Source organism: Mercenaria mercenaria, unplaced genomic scaffold (assembly GCF_021730395.1).
Source record: "Mercenaria mercenaria strain notata unplaced genomic scaffold, MADL_Memer_1 contig_3135, whole genome shotgun sequence".
Classification (NCBI taxonomy): domain Eukaryota; kingdom Metazoa; phylum Mollusca; class Bivalvia; order Venerida; family Veneridae; genus Mercenaria; species Mercenaria mercenaria.
This window is the reverse complement of record NW_026461248.1, coordinates 31,858-57,278: the sequence shown is the minus strand read 5'-3', so window position 1 is coordinate 57,278 and position 25,421 is coordinate 31,858. Positions and strand designations below refer to the sequence as shown.

Genomic DNA, 25,421 nt, shown 5'->3' with positions numbered 1-25,421 from the left:
ATGGAATCAAATTGTTATGATTAAAGGGGATCAATGCAAAAAAAGATTGTCAAATTGTGTTTTATGCTGATCTTACATTCTTTCGATTATGTCTTTACTAGCAAGATCCACAGTTTACAACGTAACGAATAGATAGATTCTATAAAATTCTCGAAAAAAAAAAATATCTTGTTTTGAACTTCATTTGAATCAATGTTATAGATTTTTTTTGTAACACTTGTGTCATTTATTTAGTGTAAGCTTTGTATTGCTACTCGTATACTGTATAGTTGATATCAAGTAACTTTTGATATTAAATGATATACATGTTGTACTACGAATCATTGATGCGTATGATGTATTGCTTACATTGAATAATATCCATTTTGTATGTAATGTCTAAATAGATATAGTACATCATCCACTATATTGTAACAGTTATTGTACATATCAGGATTAAAGTACAATATTGAAAACAATATTTGAAAAATCAATGATAAACGTTTACAATGGTTGTAATTAATATTTTTGTTTGTTTTACATATAGACTCGTATGTCTGGTTACTGCGAATTTTTCTGAAGTTTTAAATCAATTATATTTTCAACCTAAAACAAAATCAGACTATAGAGCTGTAAATACATTTTCGTAGATTTACTATTTTAACTCGCATACAGTTTTGCATTGCATTTCATTTTGCAAAATCTTTGTGTGATGTGTGAGTTTTCTACAGATTTCTCTAAAACAGGCAACATTTTTAAATATCATTGTTTTCCTCTTATTAAAGCCAAATATTTTCACCGTGTTTTATCTAATGGTTTATTTTTACAACAGAATAATAAAATCCTTGCTGTCTTTCTTTAACAAAATGCAGATCAAACACACATAGTAGTCTCCCAACTTTCTGGGACAAATTTACTTTTGTCAAACCTTTTAAACCAACCAATCTGCAGAATAAACAAAACATAACAGCCTTACAATTTCCCTAATTTGCCACATTTATCGGTCTGAAACCTTAATAAAATCATTCAAAACCGGAAAGGAAGTAAATAATCACACGAGGTCGTCACATTGTTTACATAAACCATAAACACGTTTTGCATTCTTCAGGACAGGTATTTTTTTCATCTATCCATAATAAATGAGTAAATCCATTTTTGTGCAAACATAATATACAATAGTTTGAGTTGAAGAATATTTCTGAAATGCTCTTATTAAAGCCACAATAAAGGTCCGGAATAAGATTTATATTCTCCATAATACACGTCATTTTTTTCAGGTACATATGCGATAGTTTTTCAAAATAATTGCGCGTAAATGAAATGAATTAAATCATTTTAAATGTAGAAATGATAATGTTAAATTATTCAGTCTGATATTTACCTCAAACTGATCTTCCTCACAACATTTGAAAAACCACAGGTCGTCGAACACGACATAAACGTAAATGTTGCGGGCTCGGTTTGATTGAGTCTGTTTACGGATGGTTAGGTCATTTACCTGTTTGTTAGTACTTTTTAATTTAAAATTCTTAAGGGTGCATGGTGTTCCTTTATGTAAATCAATAAATGGCTAATCCTGTACATCACACGCGGTCTACCTGTACTTAAATATTTTTCAATCTCCAATAAATGTGTGAACAACCTTTGTCACAGGTCATTAAAATGTAACCAAACAAAGTTAACTTTACTGGTCGATTAAAAAGAAAAAAGAAAATTGTGTTGCTTCATTTAAAACTATTCTGATAATAGTTTGAGCGTAAACGACTGGAGACAGATAATATTTTAAGTCTAAATTTTATTTCTGTATTTAATGGAATTATTACCTGGATTTCTAAAACAAAATACCTTTACCAACTTTATTTGTGGCTTTAAGCTAGTATGTAGATTTCATATAACTCATTTTGAAAAACAACGTAAATGGTTTTGCACATATAAACTTGGCAACTATATCTTCGCTTGCTGTGGTTCACAGATGTTGAAGAAAGATCAATTTATAATATTCATTACTATGTCTTTGTTCATTGATTAGAAGTCAATGATTCATTGAAATTGAACGTGTATTGTTTTCTATAGGTTGAAATATGAAACATGAAAGAAGCTATGCACTGATTAGCTTTATTTGGTTGAGTGTTGTAACATTTGTTTTAGGTAAGTTGTTTGCCTTTCAACCCTGTAGTTCTAGAGACCAGTAACTATGAATGATTTGTAATATACCAGCACATCAAAATATAATTTGCTTATTTTGCACATGAAGAATATCTATTCATTGTCGCTGCAATTGAAGGAATAAGATAGATATGTGTATATATGTTGTAGGCTAGAGGCAATGTTACATGGAATTACATATCTTTAAATCATGGTAGAAAATAGGTTCCTGTTAAGCACAGAATTCAACAGTGATTGAGAACCAAACACGTTCTAAAATCGATTTTTGTATATATATAAAAGAAAGAAAACGAATGGAAGCACATAACGCATAGAACGCAGCCAAGCAGCGGGTACTTTATATATAAGAAATTACAGGCGTCGGAGATTAACCAGTGTAACAACTTTTCTCATTTCAACCTCAATGTCGCCTTCACAAACCTTTAATATATATCGTACGGCAGCCATGAAATGACATCCCGTACTGGGACTCTAATTCGTATTTACATCTGTTTTCTGTGGGATCAGGGCACCCATTCGGTGTTGCTTCAGTGGTAATGGAGCTGATTTTGTTTCGGGGGGAGGGGTGCTTTGGGGACGGGGGCGTAGTAGGGTGTATTGTATGTATTGTACTTCTTCTATCATAATGCTGCGTTGCATTCTATGCTTCTAAGCGGCCTAACATTTAGATTTATGCATTAACTAATGTTAAAACATCTTTAAGGAAATGTACAATTATATAGAAATCAGACATATAATTAAAGTCATGAGATGAGATGATAATTTATAGATGCAATCAAAGTTAAATACAAATAAGAAATTAAATATCATCTATAGTTGTCAATTTAATATGTACGTATATCTTAATGACATATTAAGTAATAAATTAATATATGTGTTTGAGTATTAACTATAACTATCGAAAGGCCGGAACTTTACAAAAGGACATGTATTCAGTTACAACATAACTTTACATTTCTTTAAAAGAATGTTAACATTGAGAGAAACCAAAGCATTGTACAAATGTTTACATTGTATACTTTTTTTTACAATTTTTATGTGTTTCTGTTATTCTCGTTTTCCCTTCATAGTTGAAAGGTTAACATTTAACACAAACGTATGCATTTCGCTGCTACAGAAATTACACCAACTAAAGACGCTTACATTTTGTTTTCTGTTCCAGAAGTATCCACAACTGTCACGATGCACAGTGTTGGTAGTCTGCGATATACCGGGTCAGTCCTATGTGGTTCTAAGGTCACGTTTATCTGTTCCATACCGACATATAAATACACAATGACCTGGTTAACAGACTCTTATAAAGCAGCAGAATGCGTAACAACCAACTGTGTTCAATACCCGCCATACGTAATTGAAAATATTGAATTTTCCACTGACACAACCAATGGAGTATTCAACATGACAATCAATCCAGTTACATTTAAAGCTGATGGACATGTAATAAAATGTGAATATGGTTCGGATACTGTACATGTTATACTGGCAGTGAAAGGTATTTTCAAAGTTTCACATCGGTATTTTACCTGTTTACCTGTATTTCTATAAAACGTATTTCTTTAATTTTAAACGAACGCTCTTATAGCTGTTTTTATCTCAGTTTTTAAACACTTGTTTTCCGTGGTTTCAAATATTCATAGACACGTTTCAAAGTTTTCTGTGTAAATATAAATCATATTGTTTATTTTAGTTTTTCCTAAACAAAGCACAACAATAATATCCGAATCAAAAGTTGACAGCCACGATATGATCAATATAACTGCGATGTCTGGATGTGTATTTCCTAGTTCAGCAATAACTTTGCAATGGTATTATTACGAGGTAAGAATATATTGTCCAATAATTGAGTCTTTGCATACTGGGTCTGTGTAAACACCAAATATTTTTCAAATATTATCCACTACCGAGGTATTTATTACAAAATCAGATTTTAACTATTTTTTAAAATTATATCAACAAAACAATTCAGAGAAATGCCTGAATAAAAAAAGGTTATACACTGTTTTTAACCGCAATAGCACTCTTAAGAGGCGTGTGGCGATCTTGAAGGCATTCCTGTACTTTATTCATTTAGATATATTTTCTTTACTTTTGAATCGCTGGGTCTATACTATGTACCTGTATAACAATTGAGGCCTGCTTAAGCCAATAAGGGGACATGAGAGATGTTTCGCATGTCATTACTCCTTATGAAAAGACTCGGACAAACAGTGTATGTCTGCTACATGTATTAGTTTGGTTACGTCCTATATTTTGTATAAAATTCCTTAAAGATGTTATGTTTGGTCATCGTGTTTTAAATTAAATTATCATGAATAGGTACAGTAGTATCAGGAATCATTGATACATATAGTATTTAGTATTATTGAGTTGATTACGAGCAAAACCAACTGTTAAATGTATAGTTCAACTATTTGTTTAGTACCAAAATTTTGCCATTGTGGTCAGCACGGATCGTTTATTTTACCATTATTGAATTGTTTTTAACATTTTTACACAACTGGAGTTAACATATTTCGTAACTATCGGTGTATTATAAAATTGAATAATTCATAAAATGTTAGGGGTCTAGTTTGAAAAGTCCAAAAGTGTATAATTATTCTATAATAATACTTATATATATAATATATATATATATTTTTGTGTAAATTTTGTAAATATAACATTATGCCTTAGTCAATCTTATTATGCATATGATCAGGCAGGCGAAGCACCTAAGCTTTACCAGATAAGTTCACCAACTTTTAGTGTTTCACCTGTATGCAAATCTGGAACTTGCGGCGGAGATGGAGTAGTTCAGATGTCAAGTACACTTTCTATACCGGAGGTACAGACTGGCATGGAATATTATTTACAAATTGCAATAAAACATGAAGATGCTGACAGTAAAGACATCGTTTTAGTGAACTCAACTGGAAATTACAAAATAAAAATAAAACGTACGTAGTATTTAGCAAACAAATGAACAATTTAATTATTTTCTCTGTTTCTGTTGATAATATTCATCGATCAAAAGCCAGAATGACATGAGCTTTTCACAGTTATTTCCCTTCTTGTAAAGCATGTATGCGTTGTAAACACATTCTGAAGTCTATTATCATACGATGTAAAAAAATTAAATACATGTATATAGCAAATCTAGTTTCATTTTCATTACTTAGAAATTCATTCCAAGATCGTCCAGGCAACGGAACTACCAGTCACCGGTATAGTAGCGGGAGCACTTGCAGCATTTCTAGTCACTAGTGTGATCATAGTGGTGGTCTTTAAAGCAAGGAGAGGTCTTCTGCCTACTTTAAGGTTACTTTTCACTTATAAATGTTTAACTAGATCGGCTTACATTACTGAAAAAAATGCAATATACGTCTTTTAATATAATTATTACCATGAGCTTTATTTACAACATGTGTTTCTGGACTAGTAACAAAAGAGTCTGCAACCAGCGATGAAAATGGTAAAATGACGCAGACGTATTTTTATAAGTATTCTTAATATAGTTATAGTAAACATAGATAAACTGTTCTAAACATTGCATTGTGATATAAAAGGAAATCTGAGTATGAAATATTTGTAAATCATACGGTTAAAATATCTGAGCACTCTTGAAATTATTAACAATTACTAATATAATGCTGCTGGTATGTACATATATCGTAAATATAGTTCATTCATTTTCTGATTTCTTCTTCTGACGTAGATTTGCGTTTTGGTGGTCTGCAGATTCCACAACCAATCGTATGAAACCTGCCATTGACAAAGTAGAAGGAAAAGAGGAAGGAAGTGCCGAAATTGCATTAAAAGATGATAGACAAGCCTCAGGTAAAGTTTTCTAACAATATACAAACGTTGTTTAATTGTTTAAAATTCCACTGATTTACCTGGATTACAATTAACATGACTTAGGTTCATTCTATCGCAAAAAGAGTGGGTCTAAATCATTTAGATTTGCGGGTTTGTTACTAAACAAAAGTTATAAAAAGTATACATATACCAATAGATTTGTCTATGAACGAAGTATACGACCAGATAGTCAAACTAAAACTAGAACTCGTTCATAAGTCGTACGATGAAGAATTTGATAACAAAATTGGTCATGTTTTTTTCAAAATCAAGGGCTGCCTCAAAATACGCGCGGAGTCCGTTTAAAATGTATTAATAGACAGACAAGACATGTATCGAGTTACTGCCACCCTTTAAATTAACTTTGTTTATTTTTAAAAGGCTGATGATTTACGTTTAAAAATATACTTTAGAATGCTTCAAACGATTACCTTTCATATTAAATGATTAGATAGTATACAGCATCTTCTGTGAACGACTGTTTTACTTATGATAAAACGGATGAAAGGGACAACATGTTAAGTAATTCCAGATGACTGTTTTATTTTGCAGTATAACAAATTCATGCATGTCCACACAAATTAAAGTATATATTATCAATACACAATTATGCGTAGAATGTTGTGCTATAAAAGGAACAAAACTCCAACTCAGTGTTACTTCCCCTTATCGGTACAGTTTGACAATATTCCATCACGAAGGTTGCAAAGGGAACTAGAATGGTGCCGAAGAAAATGTGTCATTCAGTAATGTAGTATAACGACGGCTCAGTAATGTTATTAAGTAAAACAGACATAACTAACACAACTGAACAAAAACAAATGCACATGTCTACATAATGTTCAGTTTATGATGCTTAACAAGTTTTATTTGAAATGAACAGAAATGTAGGAAACTACAATGTAGCTGTCATTAGTCGTCAAAGAAGGGCCAGAACTCCACACAAACTAATCGATCATAAAAGTCAGGGCAACTTGTACATAGCCACTTCATGCCGTTGATCTATACCGAGTTTCAATTTAGTTGGATGGAAAGTGTAGGATTTCGAGATCCAAAAGGGCAACAACTCCAGAAAAAATAATTAGGCATAGAAGTCCCGATGCAATGCTCATGTACCTTTCATGTTGATGATGAAAACAAGAGTTTTATATGAATTTGATGGCAACTGTATTGGTAAAGTTCTTCGACACAGTAGACATAAAGGACTTTAATATATATCTTGGAATAAGTATGCTTTAAACGTTTTCATAACGTAATAAGCTGGTTTTATTTAAAACTGGTTTAAAGGGATGGATTAATTTTAACCTAGTTTAGATGGAGCTTCAATATATAACGCTGGAAGTTCAAGTCATAAAGGACTTCGGATGCTTCTAGCCTACATTTTAAATGCAAATTTCTCTTTAAGTATTTAAACAATACCCAAAGCGTTTCGAGTCAGTGATAAACCAATGTATCAGTTAATTTATTACAGCAGAAACTGATTTGTATCTGTTCCTATCAAGATGTTTTTCTTATTTTATCTGGGCCAGGGTATATTTTCTTGAAAAAATAAAATGTTTAATTTCCGTGAAAATATAATGTCATCACTTTACGGAAGTTTTAAATATTTGAATTCCAGTCGAAAAAAGTGACAAAATCTGTCTATTTAAGGAAAAAGTAACATTTTAAGATTAAAATCCTATAAATAAATAAAAAAGGGAACGATATTTTTGCAAACAACCTGTACTTGATTTATCTATACACTGTTCATAATGAAAAGTTATTGACGCATTACATGTTTGAATAGGTATACATGTATAAGTGACCGGTCAGTTTTATTAGAGTGGTTCAGGTAGTTATTTAAGTACATGTACATGTCTGTATAGCTCTGTTATAAGTGATGGCAGATATTTGTTAGATGTATACCATTAATAATAAGAAAAGTCAGTAATCTTATCGAGGCCGTAGGGTGGGTTCTTGCTTAGGATAAGTACCAGTGGCACACATAATATTTGAGCCGCGCCATGAGAAAAACAACATAGTGCAATTGCCACCAGCATTGATCGATCCTGACCAGCCTGCACATCTGCGCAGTCTAGTCAGGATCCATGCTGTTCGCTAACGGTTTGTCTTATTCCAATAGACTTTGAAAGCAAACAGCATGGATCCTGACCAGACTGCGCAGATGCTCAGGCTGGTCTGGATCCATGCTGGTCGCAAAGCCACTATGTTGGTTTTCTCATAGCACGGCTCATTTCGCTTAAACATGTAATAAAAATGTATCCGAAATGACAGTTCTTTCTGAGGCTTGCCTAAGGAAGCTGGGTCGGAAAAAGTTAAATCCGGATAAGTCTGACAACAACCCATCTATAGAAAATGTTGTCTATTCAGGGCTGAAGTTGTGGGCAAAACATATTCGAAAAGTTGAAGCAGGTCGCTGCATAAAAATTCCACCTGAAACTCGGCTGGACCGTTTAGTTCGTTTTCGCATCTAGCCGTATTTGTATATGCCATCTACATGGAAAGTGACTTGACACATCACTTTCGTGGCATCACACTGAATGTGAAACCGTCACTGATATGACCTGCCAAGAAGCTACTGTTCTTGACCTATGCATCACAGGCATAACAATGCCAAGCTTTATTTTTGTTGGATAGACTATAGTCAGGATCAGATTAACTGCTGTGCACATATTGCCCCTTTTTTGTTGTGTTTAGGCCTAGTCCGCCGCAAAGAACAATCTTCAATTCAGTTTTTACTAAAGGAAGAACATGAAGTAATGAATACGTGTCACATGTAGTATGTGTCTAAAAGAAATAAATATAAATGCACAGAAAAAGATGAAGAAATAAAGAAATGAAAAATATATAAAAAATACAAAAAAAAAATAATAAAAACAAAATGGAAAACAAATTACATCCTCATTGCTAGTGGTGTACGCATCGCGAGGAGGGCACGCAAAAGATTACCTGGTGTGTTGCTAGTATTTTACAGCACACATTTGCCAATCTACTACAACAAACAAACAAACAGGATATGCCAATGAAAATTTAACCCAATGAATAATAATGAATTAACAGTATTTGCTTCTCTCACTACTCTACATGTATAACATGCCTATATGTGCCCATTCAAACATTTGTATAGTATTTTAGTTACAAACAGATGTAAAAATATGTGACTATCAAATTATTAAAAATGAATATAAAAGTATTGGTTACTTTACATTTGGGAACACCTTGTAGTTATATTTTTTGTTTAAAAGTACTGCTCCACCCCTTGCATCAACACAATAGTCACAGAAAATGTGTATAATTAATATCTACATATGCTGGCCAAATATGGTTTTGATGCACGGGGGGAACAATGTTCTTTAAAGCAAAATAGCTTATATATGTATATAACACGGTACATAATTCTATTAGAGCAAAAATTACCATTTTATGAAACAAATATTGAAAAATTTGGCTTTAAGAAATAATCTCAAATATGTATTTTGATGGTATATGTAATTAAATATGTATTTCTTAGTGGTTTATTTTTCACTCTTGGAGTAGGCAAATTCATATAGAAAGTGTCCAAAGTCCTTTTACATTTCACCTTGTTATGATGAACATTTGTGCCACGTTATGTGAGCTGCAATACATTCATAAAAGGTTAAAGACAGAAAAGGTTTAGTTTTTGACTATTAAATTGTGACCTTGACTATCATTTGAATCTAGCATGTGTCACATAGAATTATAACATTTAATAACCGTGCCAAGTAATTTCAAAATCCGCCCAGTCATGGAAAAGTTACTGACAATAAGAAAAATATTATTTGAATCTCACACCACAAAAAAGCTGTAGAACATTTACATTGAAACATCATGAAATGTTTTCTATAAAACAAGTATGAAAGACTTATACTTTTTCAAAAAGACTAGATTATTAAGTTACATAGTTTTGGTAGAACTATGCTCAGTGAATTGAAAAAAAACAACAAATATGCCAGTAGATAATTAGTCAAAATACACGTTTCTAATCTTCCATATATATAATGTCATTAACATTTGTGAGGCTTCAAAGTATTTTACAATTTAATATAAAGCAGGTTCTTCTTGCATAATACATATTTCTTTTTCTCTAATTCTTGATATTTCTTCTGTGATTCTACCAATTTGTGTCTGGAAATATGATTACACATTTTGTATTATTCATGTAACCATGTTACAATTTTTATGTAGAATTATGATAAGAAAATAGAAAGAAATAATGTTGATGCAGTATTGTTTGGACACATATTTTCCAGAAGAGTACACATTTGTTACAACCCGTTTTGTAATAAAGTTGCAAATTGTAATTATTATAACAAAACGGGTTGGAGTGCCTATTCCAAATTGAAGCTGACATCACACCCGTTTTGTAATAAAGTTGCAAAATGTAATAAATGTCTCAGAGTGTGTGTAAACGTATTTGTGTCATAGTTCTAGGGTTCACTCTGTGAATAAAGTTGAATGAGGTGAGGATGTCAGGTGGCGTACTTTTAGCATGTAATTTTACTCATTAATTGTAACTATGTGAATAAAAGTGAAGTATGTGAAGATGTAATGTGTTATACTTACGACAATTTGGCACTAACTATTTACATAAATGTAAAAAAAGTACTTACAAAATCAATGAGGATACTCAAATTGTAATAATTATTACAAAACAGGTTAGAAAGCTTACTACAATGTGAAATGGATATCACAACCCGTTTTGTAATAAAAGTTGCAAAATGTAATAAATTTCTGAGTTAGTTGAAACGCATTTGTATCATAGCTCTAAGGGTCACTATGTGAATAAAAGTGATGGATGTGAAGATGTAATGTGCTATACTTATGACGATTTGGCATTAACTTTTTACATAAAAGAAAAAACAAACAAGTACTTACAATATCAATGTGGATACTCAAATTGTAATAATTATTACATAACGGGTTAAAAAGATTATCACAATGTGAAATGTTTTTGTAATAAAATTGCGAAATGTAATAAATTTCTGAATTAGCTGAAATGCATTTGTGTCACAGTTCTAAGGTTCACTGTGTGAATAAAAGTGAAGGAAGTGAAGATGTAATATGTCATACTTATGACAATTTGGCACTAACTATTTACAAAAAAGTAGAAAAAGACAAATACTTACAAAATCAATGAGGATACTCAAATTGTAATAATTATTACAAAACGGGTTACAGTGCTTATAACAATGTGAATGTGATGTCCATTTCAAATTGTAATAAGCACTCCAACCCGTTTTGTTATAATTATTACAGATTGCAACTTTATTACAAAACGGGTTGTAACACACCTTTCTTAACTTCCATCAGCAATTGTGAGATTTCAATGTATTTTGCAAATTAATCTAAGGCAGGTTCTTCATGCATGATGCATATTTTCTTTTCTCCCTATATAACACTTGATATTTCTATTTCTCTGATTCTGGAAATTTGACTGTACATTCTGTATGATCCATCAAATAGTTCAGTTTTTTGTTGTTGACCAATACTTCAAACTTGTGGCCCTTTGGATGAGCATTTGAACTGAGAACATTTTGTCATCTTTACACTAGAATAAATCCTACATGTTTCAGTTGTTCATAACAACTACAAAATTTAGAATACAAAATGTAAACTGTTATATCTTAGCATTATAATAATATCAGTCTGACAGATATTATTAAGAAAATGTCATGACTTCAACCCGGGCTTAGAGGGCGTGGACTGTAGCATGCATTTCCACGAACAGGCTCAATCAAATCGAGCCTGCAACATTTTCGTTTCTGTCGTGTTGAGCGACCTGTGAAGTTTCCACTTTTTTCTATTTTATGAAAAAGTTGTAAAACAGTACCCTACACAAGTAATGGAGACTAAAACCTATAATTTTTTAACAGATGATATATATTTGTCTATTTGTCTTCATACAACTTCATTTTCAACTAACACTATGCACATAATTACTTCAGTTGATAATGTATACTATTTCTTTTGAATTGTTTGAAACTGTGAGTAGGCCTACACAATGTACAAGTGTATTTGTGATATTTTGAACAAAAGGACAGAACTCAAGAAAAAGTAACCTGAAATTGAAGTCTGGCAAAATGTGCATGCCTACTCCATGTTGATAATTTCATTTTAACTAACATTTCCATTGTGACACAGTATGAAATTATAGGAGAAGAGGAGTACATTAAATACAAACATAACTATTATATTTTAAAGGGGGGCATAACATCCCTAAAATAGATACATGCCCTGATATTTATGGTAAAGCTTTATAACAAGTTACAAGGGTACTGGATAGAAAGTGGGGGAGGAGCTGAGTACATACTGTAATATTTAACCCAAAGTCCATTACTTTAGAAATGGGCCACCAGAAGTAAAATTCACTATATTATGTGTATGTCTGCTGCCTAGCCATAGTATACCATGTTCTATTTATATCTGATTGAATTTGCAGAAGTAGTTTTAATGCACAAGGTATCAAGGTAGCTGTGATAAAATAATTTTAAAAATAAACAAATGACATATTAACTGAAGAAACAAATAGTCAAATTTGATAGTCCTGTCCACTTCATGCTGATGTTGTGTACCAAGTTTCATTTGAACTGATAATTAGTATATACATGAAAGAATTTAATAAAAACAGCAACTATCCTGTACCTTGTGATGTCTACTGTTCATGGTCTAGCCAAAGCTCCAAAAGGCTGCATTGAGGGTTTTTATTCACCATATCATACTGTAACTGAAATAAATGACCAACACGCATATTTATATATACATAAATGTTACTTTCACAATTAAATGTGTTTTCTCTTGAAGGATCAATTGCTGACACTTTATATTTAAACAGTTTTGACAAATACATAAATCTAAAATCAATTATAGTTTATTTAGTAAATGCTAAATGTCACATTTATTTTCAAAACACTGACACCTACCTGTATAAAAATGGTGTGTAAATATGGCAGTCTTCTTCTTGGAAATTATTGCATTCATTGTCCCATTATTTCTTTGGATCAATTTACATCTTCATCTGAAATAAGTACAGTATAAAAAACTATGAGTATACGGAAATTAACATTATATGGAATCTTGACAAGTGTGAATTTATGTATTTTGAAACTACTTATGTAGCTTCACTTCTTTAATTAGGTCTACAACACAGTTGATGTACAAATGTAAAGTTGAACAATTCATGCATGCTATGAAAAATATTTATTATACTATTTATTAATCTGGTGTAGATCTAATATATGTTATTGTCATTCAACCTGTATAAGTTTGTTGATATTTTAGTGCATGACCATGCTTCATTCAGACCCTTGACCTTGTCAGCTTTGCAGAGGTATCCTTTCATTTGCTTACTTACAGACATCGTTTCTTTTTCATACAAAAATTATTGTAGATTCTATATAGAATATGACATTTACCTTTCTGTACTGTTGGTCGCCATCATGCATTCCTGTTGAATAGGAAATGTGCGTGCCGTGCACAGGTTCCACGATAGTTTACAAATTAGATCTATTAGATTATTTCTGTGGTGCAGGTATTCATCTGAAACACAAGACGAATAAAATGCACGGTAATTAACATTACTTAAGAAATCTAAATGTTTTTTTTTCATAGGTAACCGGATGATTCAGCCTGACGTCCAATCATACATGTTTTATGCAGATGCTTTCTGGCCGTCTTCTTTCTCAGTTTCAAGTTATTAGTATGTCAATTTGAATGCAAAAAGTACATAAACGTTTTTTTTTACTATGATAATGAACCATTCTGATCGATTTACTATCTATCAAACAATGCATTAATTCTGCATCTAATGATAAACTCTGGTGACAGTAGTACACGCATGTATATGCTATGTTCTCCGCCCAGAACATATGTTTAAATGACTGGGCAAATCGTTTCCAGGTCTTGAAATACAGACGACTGATTATCAGCCTTGTTTTGAAGTCGGTGCAAAATGATTAATTTATAAACTTACACTTACCGTCGTTCCTGCAAGAGCAATTCGACTTGTCAAAATATGTAAACACATTGGAGGCCTTTTGACGGCACAGTCATGTAAACATCCAAAGGAAATAGTTCAAATTTATTCCAGTTACTTCCATATGCGATACTATCGTGAATTATATTCATATGAACAATGTATCGCATGTACATATGTGTCGTGGAATGTTATTTTGGGGCTTATGGACGTTGACGTCGTTATCGAGAAAATGCGAGATTTGTTTACGTCTTTTTCTTGGTAAGCAATTCGACGTGTAAGCTTAGAAAAAAATAATTGTAAGCTGTCAAAAAATGATTTGTCAATACTTTGAAATAATGTGAGACTTACAACAATCTCCAACGACTCTCATTTCGTGGTTTGCAACCGGTGACAATTAAATTTTCACAAAATATTGATTATTCTGAGCGACCTATTACGTCATGTAAAAACGGTGTATTTTCGGTACTGCACCAAGTACGTTCTGGAAATGCGTCTATTTATGTTAGTATAGACGATTTACTGATGGTTTAATGTTGATTTTGGATTTGTACGTAACATTTTTGAGTTGTGTAAGTATGAATTTCTTTCTAATATTATGAGAACATACGCATTTTTGTCGAAATGATTGAACCCGGAAGTAATGAGACTTTGAAACTGAGGAAGGATTTAGCAAAGATTTGTTGATATCAATCAAGTTATGGCCGCCCTAAGACCATACATTTGTACCATTAACATTTTAAAATGAGCCAGTTTGAACTGTCACAATCTAGTACTAGCTCACGTTTACCTAAGTGGTGTAGCTAAATTTACAATCGTGTGTACCAAACTGTGCTGCCAATCAGTGTTTTAAGTGTAAGGGTATCATAAATTTCTTTCATAATTTCATCCATCTAATGATGTTGCCATATATTTGGAGAAACAGGAACTTATTCAGGAAAAAAGCACAAAGTCATTTACATTAATATATATATGGAGGATATTTGTCGTGCCAAACATGTTGGATTAAATTTACTCAGATTATTATTTACATCAGTTGTAAATTTCTTACAACTTTTATTAACTTCTCTCAATGTTCACTTTCCGGATTTCTGAGCATGTTCATGTGATGTGAACGTCTTGATCAAATTTCACGAGGGTAGGAATATGACACTCTACCCACACAAAATGTTAGTGCATCCAATTTGTAGTTGCTCATTAAAAGATAAACTTCTAATCTTAAAAATTACTCTACAACTACAAGCGACATGAAGCAATGTCAGATTTTTTATTGCTGAATATACGCAGTATTTTGAAATCGGTTTATAAATTAAAAGAAATTATTTTGTCATATTTCAGGCAGTCCACTATGCACTCTTACGTTGAGTACCATTATCCCTGGGATTTTGCTCAGCAGGTGCATTATCCGCATCATTTACAACAAGTTGGACCAATTTATTTCCGTACCCTAAGGAAGCGCCATGTGTTTGGTGTATATGCAGAAGGATCAGGTATAAGAATATTAAAATCTGACAGTTTTCATGCTTCAATACTGTATTAAACTCTTAACATAGTAGCGGTGCTTATGTCTGATTCTGCCACCAAAGCAGATTTATATCAGGCTGCACATCTGTGCAGTCTGATCATGATCTGCACTGTTCGTTACTAGGTCAGTAAATTATCAATGAATAATGACGAGTACCCTGCATGCTGTCAAACTTTGTGGTCAGTGTACATCAAGATGAGCCTGCATATCCATGCAGGCTGGTCTCCACAGTGTTTACTTTTCAGTCATTAAATTATGATCTCCCCTTTGAATAAACTATAAACAGCATTGTCCAAATTGAATTACATTTTAGAAATTTGGCATTTTAATGGTAAAATGCATTATAAACATGTATTATGTAATTATTATATTTTTTGTCTTTTTGTGTTTCTTGCAGGCAAACAGACTTTTTATTGATGAAAGTCAGTGGACTGGGAAAGGAGTGGAAGGTGTGGTGTCTAGGGCTCATCATTATTTGCAGTTCCATGGTATAGGAGAAAAACATGCACAGGTTGTATAATACTAAAACAAAATATGTTATACTTTAATATATTTCATTTTTGGCTTGAATCTGACTATTATAAAGAAGCAACACCTGTTGGCAAATGGCACATTATAGAGAGAACAAAAGGTGCAAACATCTGCAGGTTGACTATGGTTTATGACATGGTTTTTAAATCACCAGCAGTATAATTGCAAAAATGCAAGCATTATTTTTTTTTTGAATGATAAAACTCACATATTCACTGACTCAAGATCCCAAGACTAGTTATATTCTGTTATAGGTACAAAAGAAAAATTAAACAAACTTTAACACCTTTGTAAAATGTGTCCACTTGTAATACTTTATGATAAGTAAAACGTACATCACATTAAAAATGAATATCTTAACTATTGTCACTGCAGTCGTAAACAGTTTGGTTCGAAATGGGGCGAGTACTAAAGTGCGAGTAGTCAGAGTAAGGTTGTCCCCCTTGTTGAATTTTGCGCGAACATTCCTGACACATGTGTGCAGATCTTTCGAAGCTTGCGAAAGGGTTTCTTTCTTACATGACATGCGTACGGAGGCCTAAAAGAGGTATTTTATACGTTAGCTTATAATTTATTTGCGGGGTCTCGTCGTGTTTTGAGGGAAATTGCTGTTATTCATTGTTAAAGTTTCATAGTATCAATTTCGGACAGAATTGCATTTTTCGGATACAAACTAATTTCTTTTGCATGACGATGGTGCTGCGTTATTTTGCTAAATAGTTGATTGTAAACTTGTTTAAGGGTTTTTTATGCAAGTTCTGTTAGTAAGTAAGATATAATTCACAGATGTCAGGTATGAACTTGTTTGTAATACCTTTGTTGTACTGTATGTTTCAGTTCGACGTAGACAATTGCGATTAAAAGTCTTCAGTAAAACTCTTGGTCGTTGTCATTGAGGAAGAAGCACTTACAACTATTGTTTTGCATTTGATTTAATTTTTTAATTGTTATTTTTTATTTTTATTAGATACATTTCCGTAATGCAGCTGGGCAGAACAAAAACAACTATGTCATTTGGTATGCAGTTATAGAGTACTTTTAAAATTAATAGGTAAGATTTCTTAGGTTAAATAAACAATTTTCTATAGTTTCTATAATATGCCCATGATTTATAAAAAATAACTAAATGTATTGCAAGCATGTAAGAAGCATTTTTTGTATGTCTTCTAAAAAGGAGTAAAATGATAATGTGCTGAGGCAATGTATCTGCTTCCAGCATTCATGGATACTGTGCAAAAATAAATTGAGTAGTACCTAGTGCAGACTTATGATACGCCTGCTCAGATGTGCAGGGTGATTATGGTTTAATAGTTCACATGAGCAGTACTAAATGGCTTCAGAAAGGTCTTGCCATTATTCTGATGTTATCAAACCCAAGAACATTTCATATGTATTTCAAGCTGAAAAAGTTGGATGAATGCATGTAGATGACTAATACTAAGTTTTAAGAAATATATCTTTCTGTAATTAGTTTTAAGCTATTATTTGAGCCACATCAGGAGAAAACCAACATTGTGCATTTGTGACCTAATCGAAATGACATGATTATACAGTGCTAGCCCTAGCCATTATATCTAACTGTTATCTAAAGTTAAATATCATATGAGCTGCATCATGAGAAAACCAAGACTTGCATTAACAACCAGTATGGATGCAGATACATCTCAATCCATACTGGTCACAAAATCATAATGATGGTTTTCTCATGACCATGCTCATTTGACTTGAAAACGCTGATAAACATTTTCTTAGCTGAATATTACCACGACATTGTAAATTTCAGGACTACATGAGACTGTTGCAATGAGTATTTTGGTGACAGGGCACAGGAAATTCAACACAGATTAGCATTTTGATGTATGGAATGTGAAGTGGAGAGATTCTGATGCATAAACTATGACCCAAATGGCTGACACTGTGAGACAGTCATCAAAATGGAGGTCACAATGTTCCACAAGTAGTTGATAATCCTGAAACACCTGTTGTTTTTTACAGCTTGAGGCAATTTCTTGAACAGTATTTAAACCAGTTAAACAGTTGTCTAAATACCAACATTTCTTTGTCAGTTCAGTTAAACCGTGTGTTGTATGTTGCAAAGACTATTTTAGTTCTGAAGAAGTTAAAGTAACTATACTGAAGCATGTGCCCGATAAAAATGCTATGCTTGTAGTAAAAGCTTTTCAGGTTTGAATGTGGCCCGTCAGTGGTATTTGTCTTAAAATTTTTGAGATTGATCTTAACACACTGTTTTGATTTTCTATCCATATTATTCAGGATTTTTTTCAAGTCCGTTTATTTTGCAGATGTCGAGCATAGAATGATATAATAATAATGCTATGGAAATGGTGAAATATTTTATAGTTGCTAGGCAATAGAACATAGGTTGTAAATTTTTTGTGAATATTGTTTTGCTTTAATTCTTGTTAGATTCTAAACACTCAGTTATATGAAAATACTATGTTGCTGAGGGTTTTTAAAAAGATGATTAAAACATTATAACTGTAATTCGAAGTCACTGTGAAATTCCGTTTGCAAATGCAGTTTTACGCAATGTTTTTTTTGTGTGTTTTTGTTTTTGTTAAAGAAAATTTATTTTGCCTTCAAAATACCTCCTTATTTTAGATAGAAATCTTCAAGTCTACTTCCTGAAACATTGTTTAGATTTTGGATGAAGGTTATTTAATACTACAAAACATTTTTATCATCATTCAATGGTAGACAGCTATATGACAACCAGAAGAGATGAAATATTCTCTGGTTGCTAGGCAACAGTAAGAATCATTAAAGTTATAGACATTTTTTAATGATAGTTCTTGGTTGATAGTTCTTTGCTTCAATGCATATTTTACAACCATATTTTTAACAGCACATCTTCATTTTAAATTAATGTCAATATGCTAGCAATATGCTGTAGGGAATTGAAATTGAAGTAACATTTTGAAAAGGGACTTTCCTGTAAGATGTCTGTATATCTTCAAAAGTTTTCAATAGAATGACTTGAATTTTTCAAGACTGTCTGTTTATAAGTTTGATTTTTAAATGAACGCAAATGTTTAAGTCAACTTATAAGTCTTAAAACCTAAAAAAAAATCATGGAAATTGTGAAAAATTCTGTTGTTGCTAAGCAACAGAAATATCGAAGTCGCTGTTTTGTAACTATAATTGTGCTTTATTATCATAGTTTTATTTCATATAGCCATATTTGCAAAGAAAGCACACTGTTAAGTGCTTGTAAAACACTGTAGATTAATATTACTAGGTGCAGGAAATTTTGTAAAAAGAGCCTGTTTGTAGATGAAATATTTTGCACATTGTCTATGTATTAAAATATTTTTTTCTTCGTAACCACTTTAATATTGCCCAGAAAATTTCATGACTGTTTAGATAGGGAATGTTATTACCCATTTTGAAATAAAATTTCATTTGTGACATAATTAAATTTAAATTATTGTCATGTATAGCTTAAAAAGTAAGACAAATAGAATATGTTCTGGTTGCTAGGCAACCGAAATGAAAACTTTTGTCTACTGCACTCCGCTTTTTGTCTCAAAATGTTGTTTTGACATTAAATAAAGAAACTGAACACAGAAAATTGCTTCTGTATTTTATTTTCTATTTACAAAACTGTTTTTCATATACTTACCTGAAGGCAAGAAAAATGCCTCCAAATCAGTGCAGATTGGAACATATCTAAAAATGGTTGTCAACATAAAATTCAATGTATCTTCACCATTTTTTGAGATTTGACCCTCAAATTTTCAGGAATATCATAGAATTCAAAAAAAAAAAAAGAAAAAGTCAAAAAAAAGTTTTTTGGTCCATAAGCCTCATTTTTACATTCCATGACACATATAACTATGAATTTAATGTTTGTGAATCCTGTCCTACAATGTATAACTGTTTTTACGTTTAGCGCTGAAAATTATGTTATCCATAAGGCCATGTGCTCAACCTGATCACATTTCTACGCACAAACACATTTTTTTTGTGTGAAAACGTATGCTGTCATTTACATTTTATTCTGTCAATTACTTTGTGACAGCAAGCGTTTCTAAAAATAAAATTGACACATCTGACTTTTATGTGTATTGCCCTTGTAATGATATTATGGATTTTTGTCATAAGTACAATTGTTTATCTCAAATCAATATTGAAATGATGATGTTTGTTTGAAAAAAAAAGAGGAAATAAAAATTATCTGAAATGATCGACTCTAACAGGCCTTTCCTTCAAATTTATTTGAATATTGATTGCTAGCAGGAAGTAGATGTATTATATAGGTACGTTTTAGCCAGAATACTGCTTGCGTGTAGTAGCTGTCGATTTTGAAAAAACATGACCTCCTAAAAAATTTCTTTTCTGTCTTCTGTCCGGATTTTCAGGTAAAAGTTGGCATTTATTTTTCAAGATATATACTTCAAAAGAGAGCTTAATAATTTTCAATAGGCGTTTCATCAAATTGTGTAACTCTTCAGTAAACATTCGCAAAATGGTAGTAAAGCCAAGCACTAAAATGTCGATATTTTGGCTATAGAATGTACCTTAACAGTGTTCATTCATTTTTGGGTCATCCATTTAATCTTATCTGCATTATGAATTGATATATATGAGTTTATAATTGCAGAAGACCAGCCTGCAGATGATCTGGATTAACAAAAGAAGAGGAAACCAATGAACCTTATTTTTATGTTTTACTTAATATGATCTGGTATTTCTTTCGCTAATGTTAGTTACTTAATTTTGGCTGCTGGAATCCTAAGGCGGTGCCCGATTATTGTTTTTTTTGCTGCTTATATGTGTGCGTTTGTAGTTAGTGCTTTTGTGTGTCTTGGGCGGTGTCGTACAGCGTAATATATCTTACTTGTCTGTTTATCTATGTTAGTTAGTTAGTAGCATTGCCTTTGTGTATTCATCCTTGTTCTACTTTCCCACTCAAATTCCCCTTTCTACCCCTTACCCCTTCCTACCCTCTATCTATATTTTGCATAAAATTAGAATGTACTTGTTGGATTTTTAAAGCAATATGTCTGTAAATTTTTTTGCATTACAGCTTCTTTTGTTTTGGGCTTAATTTGCAAATGCGTGGCTCTGAGGTTGTGTTTGTGGTGCTCTGTGCTTCCGAGAAATCAACCATAACCTATTATCTTTTGAAGCAAGTAGAGTTAAGAGTGGCATTTTAAATGCAGTTATCATGAGTTGAATTATCATTTGTGTTTTGATTTTTATGTTTGTACTTTTTACAGATGAGCTGTAAGACACGTCCTTTTAATCATATCGCATATAGTTTTATGCTTCATTTGTTAATTTAGAATAAAATGTTGTTAGCCACAATATACATGGAGAATTCAACAATTTAACAATACACTGCCAATTGTATGGGATGTTACAAATCATACTTTAATCGTATCACGTATAGCTTTATACAATATTTATCAATTTACATTATACGTTTAGTGAGTCACAATGCACATGTATGTAGGATTCGCAACTTTTTAATACTCTGCCAATTTATATGAGATTCAACACATGCACATTTATTCACATCACATATAGCTTTTACAACATTTTGGAATTCGTTTAGTGAGCCACAATGTACATGTAGTATTCAACACTTTTTGAGTACACTGCCTATTTTCATGAAATGTAGCACAGTACTTTTATTCATATCACATTTAGTTTCAACATTTGTGAATATAGAATGTACGTTTAGTAAGCCACAGTATACATGTATAATGCAACACTCTTTGAACACAGCCAATTTTTTATGAGCTTTTACATGTTTACTTTTAATCATATCATATATAGTTTTATGTAGATTAGTAAATTTAGAATAATATATGTTTAATTCGTCACAATTTACATGCAATTTTCAACATATTTTGAACACCCTGCAATTTTTATGAGATATAACACATAAACTTTAATCATATCACATAAAGATCTTTACAACATGCATGAACTTAGAATGTACGTTTTGTAAGCGACAATGTACACGTAGAATTCAACAGTTTTTGAATACACTGCCAATTTTTATGGGATGTTAAACATGTACTTTTAATCTTATCATATATACGTTTATACAACATTTATGTATTTATTATATACATGAGCCACAGTGTTTATGAGATGTTACACATATACTTTTATCATGTCACTTACAGTTTTATACAACATTTAGGAATTAAGAATATTCGTTTAACAAGCCACACTGTTCATGTGAGTTCAATTACTTATGAATACACTTCCACTTGTTTTGAAATTTAATAATGTAGTTTTATTCATATCACATATAATGTTTACAACATTTGTGAACTTAGAATGTACGTTTTGTTACGTGTATAATTCATTAGTTTTCTGATACACTGCCAAAATTTATGGGATGTTAAACAGATAATTTTAATCGTATTATATGTAGTTTTATACAACATTTGTGAATTAAGAATGTACGTTTAGTAAGCCAAAATGTACATGTAAAATTCAACAATTTCTGAATACACTGCCACTTCCTACGGGATGTTAAACATATACTTTTTAATCGTATTATATATAGTTTATACAAGATTTTTGAATTTATAATATACGTTCAGTGAGCCACACTATACATGTAGATTCAACATTTTTTTTATTAAACTGCCACTTTTTATGGGATGTAACACACGTACCTTTATTTATATAACATATAGCTTTTACAACATTTATGAATTAAGATGAAGCTTTTAGTGAGCCACAATGCACATGTAGAATTCAACAATGTTTGATTACACTGCCACATTTTATGAGATTTAAACATACATATTTAAACATATCACATATTGCTTATACCGATTTGTGTTTGTAGAATATATTAAGCCAAAAGGTACATGTAGACTTCAACAACTTTTAAATACACTGCCATTCTTATGTAAGATATGTACCTTTAATCATACTACATACAATGTATAGTTGTATGCAATATTTGTGAATTTATTATATACTTTTAAATGCCATATGTCATAATGCAAATGTAGAATTAAAAAATGCTAGTCAGTTTCTTGTTATCATTTTCCTCTTTTTCCTTTATCTTTGGTTGAACACATACGTTTTGCGGGCGGGCCTTTAGACTTACCATACCACAAATTTACGGACGATACGCTTATCCGAAACTAAACAACAAGTTGTAACATTTCACGTAATTCAAGTCTGTTTAACTTTCAGACATCTTCTGAGACTCAGCTTTATCAAAAAATGCATTGCTGAAGTACATATTTGTATTAATCTATATTTCATAACAAAACAAAGCGTATGAAAATGAGCATGCTTGCTTTGATCACATGACCAAAACAATACTCATCACGTGACCAAAATAAACTATAAATAACCTACAAAAAGTGTACAATACTTCATCACCTTCCGCTTAGATCTATAATCGGTATTAAAACCAAGTTGCGTCTTTTGTAAAACTCAGTTTCTGCTAGATCGAAATTTTATTATTATTACAACACCAAAGAGCTTGTTTTGGTCGCATGATCAGTAAACATCTAACTATCACGGCGTACGTTCTATTTCGATATGATACTGAATGATAAAATTGCACCCGTGTATTCGTCGAAGTTTGTAGCATAGAAATTGGTTTATGGACAGATATATTGCATGAAATCAACAGAAGAGGTGTTATTTCATTTATTTTTCATAGAGAAAGATACGGTCCTTTCATAATATTTACGTAAATAGTTTTCATTTGCACGACTTTGCAGGAAAGTAATTGCAGCCGTAACAAACTTTTTTTTTTGCCTAACTTTAAGGGCCATATATTCACATCAGCGTCGAAAAATGTTACTGTAGTTATGCTTAAAAAGTTCTTATAGCCAAAAAACGACACGGTAAAACTTTCTATCTTTTACTATGCGTTTACGGGACGTATTAGTGAAAAACATACTCAATTTTTGTAAAAAAATACGGATGGATATTTTTTTTAATGCTAAGCTATTTTTTTGAGGAAAACTTAAGTAAAAAGAAAACCCGTTTTTTTGCTCTCATTTTATTAAGCGAAAACGTAGAGCAATTCCGATTAAATCATCGTCTGAAGACTCATGTCAGCTTTCAATTCATATATAATTTATGGATTCACGTTAAAAAATATTGCCGGAACAATAATTTCAAGGCAGATTTTGTCCCCGTCAAAAGTGCGCGAAGTGGTCATGGAAACGTCACTGATGCATTAAACGTAAAAATATACACAGAGCTAAATCAGACATATCTTACAGTTTCTGTTGGTACCCGTCAATAACGTGGACTCTGAAAAAAAGTTATAGTATGATTCCTCCTTAACGGTGAAAACGTTTTATTTTAATTGAATGCAACATCTGTAGACTGGATTACATGGTGAAAAATAACATTGATGTTTTAACATAAAAGCACAAGATATGGTCATTCAACAAGATAACACATATTTTCATTATTATACCATGATCTGTAAAAAAGATCATACGGTACTTTTACATGATAACATAGCTTTTAAACTTAACGAGACACTGTGTTAACAAGTAACTAACACAACTTCACACTATGTACCCGGATAATCCTAACTCTGTTCAGCGACCCTAACTCAGTGCCAACATGGCTGACAGAAAGACAATGTTTGTAGTTAATTTTCTTGTCTTTTTTCATGTTTTTATGTAAGTATGCAATATTAGCGTAAAACTTTTGATAGCCATAATATCCTGTATTGATAACATGTTTTGTGTACTAAATGTTTCAGTCGAAAAGTCACATTATGTGGCTGGAATTCATTAAAATGTACCCAAAGAAGTCTTCAAAGTGAACATGTTTTATGTTTCTAACTGTTTTAAAGTACCAGAAATTGCAATAAGAGCTTCCTTATCAACTGTATTAGTTCAATAAACATCTCTTTGACAATGTTTAACAGTACCAAAGTTTAAAATTCATTTTTATATCTTAAAAATTGTATTGACTATGAGGTGGGTTTAAATTTGCGGATAATTCCTAACTGGTATAGGAAACAGTGCTGGATAAATACGAACATAGAATGGATAAACACCTAACCAAACGAAAACATAGCTGTTCGTCAATGCTTTATTTATGGACTATAGATGCTCGAAGTTCTTTGACCTACCCACCCCTGCAGGGATGTGGGATTCCTATGTCCAACTTGTCCAACTCGTGATTTTTTGCCGGCGGACAAGTGCATTTTTTATTCTGTGTGTCCGCGGACAAGCAGACTTTTCAGGTATAAAATGAGAAAACAAAAAATATCATTTAGATTGTGTGTTGCTTCAAGTGTATGTAGGTGATAAAGATAATTTAATGTATGAAATCCGTGATCTACTTGCTGAAAGCCTCTCGATTGCTGCAGTTTAAGAAAAAAAAACATTCATCTGTGTCTTTAAGCAC

The 25,421-nt window shown here is 31.9% G+C and overlaps 1 protein-coding gene and 1 long non-coding RNA gene across 2 annotated transcripts; one reads left to right on the top strand and one right to left on the bottom strand.

Moving 5' to 3' along the window:
* Nucleotides 1–1,011: 1,011 nt before the first annotated feature.
* On the top strand, nucleotides 1,012–23,939 carry LOC123527733 (uncharacterized). Its single transcript, XM_045307371.2, has 8 exons — nucleotides 1,012–1,092; nucleotides 2,053–2,127; nucleotides 3,308–3,637; nucleotides 3,833–3,963; nucleotides 4,844–5,081; nucleotides 5,304–5,442; nucleotides 5,840–5,961; nucleotides 20,656–23,939. Exons 2-8 carry the CDS (start codon nucleotides 2,061–2,063, stop codon nucleotides 20,682–20,684), a joined length of 1,056 nt encoding a protein of 351 aa, XP_045163306.2. The 5' UTR covers nucleotides 1,012–1,092; nucleotides 2,053–2,060; the 3' UTR covers nucleotides 20,685–23,939.
* On the bottom strand, nucleotides 12,357–14,074 carry LOC128552767 (uncharacterized). Its single transcript, XR_008369159.1, has 3 exons — nucleotides 13,416–14,074; nucleotides 12,924–13,018; nucleotides 12,357–12,727 (listed from the first exon to the last, which is right to left on the bottom strand). It is a non-coding gene; the product is annotated as an uncharacterized LOC128552767 (long non-coding RNA).
* Nucleotides 23,940–25,421: the final 1,482 nt, after the last annotated feature.